Source organism: Chenopodium quinoa, unplaced genomic scaffold (genome assembly GCF_001683475.1).
Source record: "Chenopodium quinoa cultivar QQ74 unplaced genomic scaffold, ASM168347v1, whole genome shotgun sequence".
Taxonomy (NCBI): Eukaryota; Viridiplantae; Streptophyta; class Magnoliopsida; order Caryophyllales; family Amaranthaceae; genus Chenopodium; species Chenopodium quinoa.
This window is the reverse complement of record NW_018742864.1, coordinates 2,349,219-2,359,004: the sequence shown is the minus strand read 5'-3', so window position 1 is coordinate 2,359,004 and position 9,786 is coordinate 2,349,219. Positions and strand designations below refer to the sequence as shown.

The 9,786-nt window shown below is 37.0% G+C and overlaps 1 protein-coding gene across 7 annotated transcripts; it reads left to right on the top strand.

Moving 5' to 3' along the window:
• The first annotated feature begins 25 nt into the window (after positions 1-25).
• On the top strand, positions 26-9,564 carry LOC110726193. 7 transcript variants are annotated; one of them, XM_021905654.1, is made up of 10 exons: positions 26-337; positions 872-965; positions 1,052-1,101; positions 1,174-1,251; positions 1,889-2,156; positions 6,622-6,763; positions 6,878-6,915; positions 7,127-7,206; positions 7,315-7,385; positions 9,274-9,564. In XM_021905654.1, the coding sequence occupies exons 5-10, from the start codon at positions 1,959-1,961 to the stop codon at positions 9,342-9,344; spliced, it is 600 nt and encodes a 199-aa protein (XP_021761346.1). In that variant the 5' UTR covers positions 26-337; positions 872-965; positions 1,052-1,101; positions 1,174-1,251; positions 1,889-1,958; the 3' UTR covers positions 9,345-9,564. The 7 variants fall into 7 exon arrangements, with proteins under 7 accessions (XP_021761346.1, XP_021761345.1, XP_021761344.1 ...); XM_021905653.1 differs by having other exon boundaries at positions 1,517-2,156; XM_021905652.1 differs by having other exon boundaries at positions 1,507-2,156.
• The last annotated feature ends 222 nt before the right edge of the window (positions 9,565-9,786 follow it).

The following is a 9,786-nucleotide window of genomic DNA, read 5'->3' as shown; positions in this document are numbered from 1 at the left end:
TTATTCGCGTAATTTCAACAGGTACATTAAGGGTAAACTCGACAAAATGAAATATGGGGGTTAACTGAAGACAAGCGCCGTAACTGTTCTCAAATCAAACGTCCGTTTTCAAAATGCCACATCCCGTTCTGAAAAACAGGCCTCGTGCTTGGCCCTGCCTAGTTCAGTAAGCTTATGCGTGTACGCGTGCTTCTGAAATCTATTGATTTCATTGAGGAGTTTATGAGTGTTGAGGAGGTGGTGGGGGCGGCGTCCAGTTGGCGGCGACTACAATATAGGGCGATAGTTGCATTTAAGTTGGCCGCGTCCGAGGAATGTGTCGCTAGGGTTTCAAAAGGTATGTGTCGTAAACACGGTAATACGCCCAGTCCCCTGTATGTTTGTGGAATTTGTTGTTTGTTGTGTTTGAAGTGTGCAATGCTTGCGTAATGGAATTGATTTGTTTGTAATTTTGTCGCTCGCGATATTGAAATATGTTTTTAATTGAATTGGGTATGTATTAATTGTTGCTGGTAGTTTGTTGATTCAAATGTTCAATTGATAGCTTAGATTGTTGGGTTTAATCATTCTCGTGTTTGAATTGTACGATCATTGGTTAATTGATATGATTTCGGTGTAATTTTGATTGTGTCGTGTTCGAATTCATGTTTTTATTGAATTGGGGGGGGGGGGGGTTCAAATGTTCCGGTAATTGTTGATTTATTTGTGCAATTCATGGTGTAGATTGTGCAATAAATTGTTATATTATATGGGGCAAAACGACGTTGTTGAACTTTAGTTAATAGTAAAAGTTGAGGAATTGATAGTTTAGATTGTGCAATTATGATTGAAATGAAGTGGTTTCAATGGTTGGGTCTGAATTTATATGCAGGCTACTTTGTTTGACATCAGAGAAAGAAAGAATGGATTCATTGGAGAGGAAAAACCATAACTGCAAAAGGTGCAAAACTGCAAACTTTTCTGAGGTATAACTCATGTTGTGCGTATTATTCAATTACATTAGCCTGTTCAAGGTAATTTGTGTGATTTAGATTAAATTTTCCATTGTCAGGATGGAATATACCATGTCAGATGATGAAGCTTTATCCATAGATATTCAAGGTACTTATAAATGTTTTTGTTATAATGTTAGAATAAGTACATTGTTAACAAAGTAGCAATTTATTATCGTAGGATGACTCTTTAAGTGTTGGTGGGGAGGTGAAAAGGAAAGGTGAAGTGTTGGTGCACTATTTGAAGGCGCGATGTAGGGTAAGTGTTGATTTGCATTAGTAAGTTGACTAGTAGTCGATGTGGATTTTATGTTATAGGATTGAAGTGGTTTGAATTGTATTATGTGTTGATTTCGATTATATGTCATATGATAGTAGTTGTTTGAATGTTGTTATGTGTTGAGTTGGATTTTATGTTATTAGATAGGGTTGAAATTGCAAAAACCAAAAAGTTTATTTGATTTGTTTTCCTTGGAATTTGTTGGTTAGCCGGCTAATACAAGTTGTCGGATAGAGTCTTTTAGGAGAATTTGCAAAATGTTAGATGAGCAACGTAGGCGATGGATTGGTGAAATGGGGTTTGCAGAGCTATTAAAAATTGGTGGCTACATGAATCTTCCAAGACAGTTGGCGTATTGGTTGATGGACTCGAATTGATTCCTTTAACTATACACTAACTAGCCTAGATGGTAGAGTTTTAAGCTGTTGCATTGGGTGTTAGGTATTCCCAATGAGGGTCTACCTGTTCCGACATACAAGTCATTGGATAAAGAAATGTCCGAAAAGGTCAAAATGATTATGAAGACTTATGGTAAATCTTGAAATAATAAGTCTATAAAAACTGATCGGGAGTACATATACGAGGGTATTCCAGTTAATAGTGAGCTCATTGGTAGGTTGGAAGGGAAATGGGAGGAAGATCAAGCGGAAGAGTTCAAGACAATATTCTTGTTGTTGGCTCTTGAGATGTTGCTATGCCCTAATCAGTCGTCGAGGTTGGCCGCGGATTTGGTGCCCGCTTTAATGTGTGCCTCAAGAGCTGCGGAATATGATTGGTGTTCCCTTGTGCTAAAGAAGCTAATGGAAAGTGTAGCTATGTTCGCACGGCGGTTTTACGCTAGTGGTGTTGCAAGTGGATGTGCTGGCTGCCTTATACTTATTGTGGTATGTGATTGATTAGGTTGGTTGGTCTATCTTGTACATCATTTACATTAAGTTTTTTAGTTATCTGATGTGGATCAAGAGGGAAATTCTTTTGAAGAGCCAATCATATTGGTTTTAAGGCCAATAGGGTTTGAGCTTGGAGTAAAGAATCAAGAATGGTTAACATGCGCAGCCATTGAAGAAGAAGTCAAGGTCCAGTTGGGTTCCGACGACGGCAGCGGCGGCGACGCGCCGATCTGGGTGCCACGCGCCGGCTCCCTAGCTCCGGCCTGAGTCCAGCTACACGGCGGTGGGGCGCGTGTCGATGATGGCGGCGCGTGAGACGGTGGTTCGGCGGCAGTACGAAAAGAAAGATTTTCCTAACTTAGTTTTTTCTAGAGTTTTTGCTTGCAAGTTTTTACCTTTCACTTGAAAGGGTTTTTCTTGGTTTAAGCAATTAGGAATCTTCTTAATTTCTGTTATTTTAGTTTAAAATAATTTCTAAGTCAATTAGGAATTGTTTTAAGAAGTTTTAGTTTAATTAGAACTAGTCTTATTACTAGTTTCCTAGTTCCATTAGAATTGGTTTTCCTATTCTATCTAGGATACTTGGGGATCAAGGCTAGGGTTTTTTTCCTAGTTCGAATAGACTTAGGAATAGTTAGTTTAGTCTATAAATAAGGGATTTTTCGTGGCTTTGTATACACAACCAAAACCAGAAAATTCAATACAAGTTTATTGTTTGTTTTGCTTAATTGCTTACAAATTCTTTTGCTAGTTTTCAATTCAAGGAGTTGTTTTGATAATTAGAACGTTCAATTCTTAGTTCTAGGAGTAGTCTAAGTTTTGTTCATCAAAGTACTTAGTTCCAGGAGTGGTCTAGGTAATTTGAGAGGCGTTGAATTCGTTCCAGGAGTGGTCGTTTTCAAAGTCATATCCGGTTCGTTATTCTTAAGTTGTTCGATTTTCTTAGGAAATTCGAAGGGCTTGTGTTACTTGTGTGATTTTAGATTCTTTATTAAGTTAAGGGGTTTAAATCCACATCAAATTGGTATCAGAGCTTGTGTGATACCACATCAAATTGGTATCAGATTTCAGGGGTTTTGATCGTTCAACAATTCGTTCATCAAATCGCACTTGTTCTCGGATAACCAGTTTTTCTGTCAACTTCAGAAGGCTCGTTCTCCTTCGTTACAAGGTCTTTTCAGGTGATTCTTTTTTTGATTTTGGGTGAAATTTTGTCTAATTTCTGCCTGTGAAATTTCGGAATTTTTCGAGTTCGTTTGCTATTAAACTGGACTGTTTTCCGAAACTGTGTCAGTTTTGGTCCGATTTAATACTTACTGCTCGTTGTGTGCGATTTTGTTCCAAGTTGTGTTGCGATTTTTGTGGGATATACCTGTGTGGATAAGGGTTCTTTTAAGTCTTTTTTTTGTCTTATAATTATGGAGGAAGCTTTGAGCAAACTCATGGATGAATTTGCAAGATTGCAAGATAATACGGAGGCACGTTTTAATGCTTTTTCACAACTATTGCTTGATAAAAAGAAAAAGAAGAAAAAACGGCATGATAGTGATAGTGATGCTTCTAGCAGTGATGATGATACCCATTATAATAAAAAGTTCGATGATAAAGGTATCAAACTTGATGATTTTACGGGTCTAGGAAGCCCCGAAGATTTTCTTGAGTGGGCGAGACACTTAGAGAAAATTTCAGATTATAAAGGTTTTGATGATTCTCAGCGTTTCAAAATTGCTTATATACGACTCACTAAGAATGCGGGAATTTGGTTCGATAATTTAAAGACTCGACGTGCTAGAGCAGGGAAGGATAAGATCAAGACATGGACAGTTTTGAAGAAGAAGATGCGTTCTAAATACCTTCCACATGATTTCGAACAAATTCTATATGTGAAACTCACTATGTTGACACAAGATACTAAGAGTGTTAATGAATATATTGCTGAATTTGATAAACTAACCTCTCTTTGTGATTTGGAGGAGAAAGAACCATTGCGGATTGCTCGATTCCTTAAGGGTCTTAATCGACCTATTGCTAAGAAGATTGAATTGAGTACTTATGAGTCATTCAATGATGTGTGCAAACTAGCTTTAAAAATTGAAAGTCATTGGCTCGAAGATAAGAAGAGCACAAGTACAAAGAGTTTTGGTACCAAGTCCTCACAAGGGACCGAAACAAGCAAAACTTTCAAGCCTTTTAAACCGAGTTCCTACGAGTCTAAGGGAGAAAGCTCAACAAGTGGAGAAAAGAAATTTGTTAAGATATCTAAAGAAGAGTTCGAATCCCGAATTAGGTGTTTCAAATGTCAAGGGACATAGGTCGGATCAATGTCCTTCCAAGAAAGCTCTCACAATAAGACAATACGAACAACAAGTAGAAGAAGAGAAACACATAGTTTTTGGGTGTGACGATGAGGAATCCGAAACTAAGGCAACAAGTAGTGAGGAAGAGAACGATGAGATTGATCCCGACGATGATGAAAAAGTGCTTGTGTTAAGGAAGATCCTCCATGCCGAAGCAAACCCTAACAAATCTCAACGTGAAAACTTATTCCATACTCGTTGCAAAGTAGGAGATAGATCATGCAAGGTGATCATTGATAGTGGTTCATGTACTAATGTGGCGTCCACAGAGATGGTTACTAAGCTCAACCTTCCAACAAGAGTACATGAGAATCCTTACAAGTTGAGTTGGCTTGATGATTCTAAGGGACTTCATGTGAAGAAACAAGCCTTAGTAAGCTTTTCCATTGGCAATTACAAGGAAGAATTATGGTGCGATGTGATTCCTATGAGTGCTTGTCACGTTCTTTTAGGAAGACCATGGCAATTTGATCGACATGTTAAACATGATGGTGTGGCCAACACATATTCGGTCAAGGTGGGAAACAAGAGGTTCAAACTTATTCCTTTAACTATTATTCCATGCCGCGTTAAAGTTAAAGAGATGGAGGAAGATTGTCAAAAGGATAAGGAAGAGGAACATGTAGGTGCTAAAGAGCTCGAAGAAAAGGTGAGTGAAACAATTGATGTTCCAATTGTGTGTGACGTTGTTCAAGATCAGATTATTCATAATGATCTACCAATGGTGGTGTCGGAAAAGGTTTTTGATACTATTGAGGAGCCATTCGTGAATCAAGATAATAATTTAATGGTTTCTTTAGAAGTGGTGGATTCATTAGGCATGCATAAAGAGAAGAAATTGTTAGTCATACATGAGAAAAATATCATGAAGCCTAAAGTGTTCTTATGGTCAACTTCGAAGACCAAGGACCAAATTGAGAATTGGTTGTTTCTAAAATATTGCCTTGCTCGTGGTGATGTTGTTACATTGCTTAAAATTGCTAGCGTTGAGGTAATAGTTCTTTTGGCTTGTATTCGTCGAATTTGGATGGTTTCATGGAATTGTTCTCCTTACATGGATGATGCGAATTTGAGGACAAATTCTTTTGAAGAGGGGGAGAATGATGTGGATCAAGAGGGAAATTCTTTTGAAGAGCCAATCATATTGGTTTTAAGGCCAATAGGGTTTGAGCTTGGAGTAAAGAATCAAGAATGGTTAACATGCGCAGCCATTGAAGAAGAAGTCAAGGTCCAGTTGGGTTCCGACGACGGCAGCGGCGGCGACGCGCCGATCTGGGTGCCACGCGCCGGCTCCCTAGCTCCGGCCTGAGTCCAGCTACACGGCGGTGGGGCGCGTGTCGATGATGGCGGCGCGTGAGACGGTGGTTCGGCGGCAGTACGAAAAGAAAGATTTTCCTAACTTAGTTTTTTCTAGAGTTTTTGCTTGCAAGTTTTTACCTTTCACTTGAAAGGGTTTTTCTTGGTTTAAGCAATTAGGAATCTTCTTAATTTCTGTTATTTTAGTTTAAAATAATTTCTAAGTCAATTAGGAATTGTTTTAAGAAGTTTTAGTTTAATTAGAACTAGTCTTATTACTAGTTTCCTAGTTCCATTAGAATTGGTTTTCCTATTCTATCTAGGATACTTGGGGATCAAGGCTAGGGTTTTTTTCCTAGTTCGAATAGACTTAGGAATAGTTAGTTTAGTCTATAAATAAGGGATTTTTCGTGGCTTTGTATACACAACCAAAACCAGAAAATTCAATACAAGTTTATTGTTTGTTTTGCTTAATTGCTTACAAATTCTTTTGCTAGTTTTCAATTCAAGGAGTTGTTTTGATAATTAGAACGTTCAATTCTTAGTTCTAGGAGTAGTCTAAGTTTTGTTCATCAAAGTACTTAGTTCCAGGAGTGGTCTAGGTAATTTGAGAGGCGTTGAATTCGTTCCAGGAGTGGTCGTTTTCAAAGTCATATCCGGTTCGTTATTCTTAAGTTGTTCGATTTTCTTAGGAAATTCGAAGGGCTTGTGTTACTTGTGTGATTTTAGATTCTTTATTAAGTTAAGGGGTTTAAATCCACATCATTATCCCTGTGCATTGAGTACAACAATAATGTGATACACAGGTTATGTATTTAGATCGACTAAATAGACATCCGGTACAATGGGGGTACTTCCCTAGGATGGAGGTTTGGAACATGGAAGAGATACGTATGGCAATTCGAGAAGATCGTTTTCTAGATGGTGGTGACTTTGGACAGCTCGGGGGTAAGATTATTAAAATTTTTAGTGTTATGTGTATTCATTGTTTGGTTGTGATTATTATTCTTTGGTTTCCTTATTAGACTTTGGATGTGGCATACGGTGCAATGCATCCTACAGAAGCAAGAGATACAAATGGACCTGATGGGACATCCAAGGTGATTGATAAAATATATATAGTTAATTAAATATTTGTTGCTTAAACTTAATTCCATTCCATAACCCCTATTGTATTGGGCCTATTAAAAGGATGGAAAACTGGACCCATTCAATTGGGTAGTATGTGGTTAAAAAACTCAATTATAAAAGAATCTATAAACTTAATAGAACATTAAATTTTGACATATGTATGTAAAATATGCCTGACAGGTTGAGCGATTGGGCAGTGGTAGTGTTTGTTACAGGACCACGGGGGCACGAAAAAGGATCCCCAAATGTAAGTGTAAGAGGTAAGGAAAAGTTATTTTAACATAAAAATGTGTTGGTAATGTGCATATTGGTTACTGATTGTTAATCCCCAAGTTGCTAATTTAGGTTAATCACTCCTATATATCCAGGGTGGTACCTGATTCTGCTATCTTCAAAGGTGTATCATCCTACTCTGATATCAACAGCAATGTCGTCATAGGTAAAGATGTGAAGTGTAGCATAGACTTGAATAAATGAAAGTATTTCATGCAATTCATCAATTTGTTGTGCAGTTGGCTTCTCATTTTCTGTGAGTTGTGAATAATAGGCTGTTTTATAAAAGACTCTATTATGACTGGGTAATTTCCATATTTATTGGGCTGTATTGGGCTATTAGATTCGAGTCCAATGTATTGGGCCTATTAAAAGGATGGAAAACTGGACCCATTCAATCGAAAGTATGTGGTTAAAACACACAATTATAAAAGAATATGTTACGATTGGGCAATTTTCATAGTTATTGGGCTGTATTGGGATGTTGGATTGGCTACAAGTGAAATCTATTGGGCCTATCAAAAGGATGAAAAACTGAACCCATTCAATTGGGTAGTATGTGGTTAAATAAACTGATATCTGGACCCCATTAAACTTTTTGGCATTTGGTCAACACATTTGGGTATAATTATAGGTTGTGTATTTTTATGGGCCGCCAATATACGTATGATGTTGTTAAATATTAACGTTAAGAGGGTAATCAATCTAATCATTACTCAGCTAGTACATTACATGTTGGATTAATATTTCAAAATCTTCAATCAGCTTATTTTGAGCGATGTTTTAGTATTCTATAATTTCTAAATTATACATTATTGTAAATGTGAAGGATAAATATTTGTAAATTATTCGTTATTGTAAATTATTCATTAAATATTGATGATATTTGTAAAAACAGCATGAGATACGCCATAAGATACTTGTGATTGTAGCATAACCCAATTAAAGTTCCATTACAAATTCAAGAGCACATACATTAAAAGCTACAAACTGTCTAGCTTACAACCATAACACTCTATCCTTGCTGAAAACCTTAAATACTTTAAAACATAACATTTGTCTAAGTTAACTACTGGACATTTAGTCCTCAACAATAATCATTAGCAAAAGAAGTAAGAAACTCCATCTTCATGTCCTTGGAGAAGGTGAGCATGGCAATATCGCCCATGCTGTCAGTTTGTGATATTCCATACACAGCAAAAGGTTTCAAATAAGCACAAATAAGACGTGCCATATGAATAGAAACCCGAGTTTCAGTTAAAATTATCAAATGAGGCATATGAATCTCTAATGTAGACCTCATAAATGGCAAAAATGTATCCCTTCCCAAATGACGATAATTCCAAACTAGGCAATGTATGCCTTTTTCGCCAATTCCATTCCAAAACCCTAAGTGGTCATTTGAAAGCACTTGGACAATGACCTCCACTTATCTTTCATCTAGTATGTTCGAGGAGTAGGTTCTACTCTCCATAGAATTTTAGACACAACCATAGGAAATGGGATAGTGAAAATTTTAAAATCATTTCTATAACTAGGGATTTTTAAGTGATGATCACCATGTGACAAATTACAACATTCAACAACAGCCGATATATCCGAAAGGAGGATCTACCATGCTCAGTACTGATTTTGGTAAGACATGTTCGGACCCACATCCTTCCTTATCACCGTGGGTAGAGATGACCCATCTTACAAATTGCTTTACCCCTCTTGGTAGCAAAGCCATATCGGATAAGTCCGGCAAGTGTATAGGCCTTACCCTATTGTTAGGAGTGATGACTATGAGGTCTCCCTTTGACTTTGAATTTCCTACGATATAGTGACCTTTCCATCTTCAGAAACCACCGGGGAATCAATAACCCCAAGGACACCCTTTCTTTTCCTTGTTTGAATGGAAGAAATGGGAGTACAAGATCGTACCATTTTCAACCCCTTTGTTTTAACAATTTGTGAACAAGGTCGGAGTAATATCTCTTTTGTACAGGGTTTTGGGTTGAATGGTTTAATCATACTAACATGGAGTGCTATTTTTTTGTTAACCATTTTTTCAGTGATGAAGCAACACAATGTTTGGAGGCAAAGGCTTTCGGTTTGTGATGTGGATGTGGAAGAGGATGGATAGATATATTTAAGAAACACAGCAGTAGTTGTTGGGTAAATTTTTGGGGGGAGGGGAAATTTGGATATTTTTGGCGGGATTGAGCACCAGCACCAATATTGATTAAGTTTGTATTGGTACACATGTGAAGCATAACAAAAATCAACCTGCAATTTTCAGTGTTGCAAAATATTTTTGTCCTCCACAAGAGCCCCACTTATTCACGTGACTTGTTTATATTGCCTTTTAGAGTTTGTTTCTATATGAAATTCCTATTCCACTGTGAATATATTATTTTGCAATTATGATTAAGTTATGTTGTTGTAAAAGATGAAAATGATTTAGCTTGTTTTATTGACTTATGATGTGTGGGAAGTTTGTTTTATTTACTTATAAATTGTACGAAGTAGTTTTTTTTTTTTTTTTTTATAAGAAACGTAGTAGCATGTTTAAGAATGCACAAATT

Excerpts from the sequence above, each read along its gene's own strand:
- LOC110726193 (XM_021905654.1), top strand. The coding sequence starts at position 1,959 with ATGTTGCTATGCCCTAATCAGTCGTCGAGGTTGGCCGCGGATTTGGTG. Across the intron at positions 6,916-7,126 it reads GACCTGATGGGACATCCAAG|GTTGAGCGATTGGGCAGTGG; the intron begins GTGATTGATAAA and ends TATGCCTGACAG. Across the intron at positions 7,207-7,314 it reads CCCAAATGTAAGTGTAAGAG|GGTGGTACCTGATTCTGCTA; the intron begins GTAAGGAAAAGT and ends CTATATATCCAG.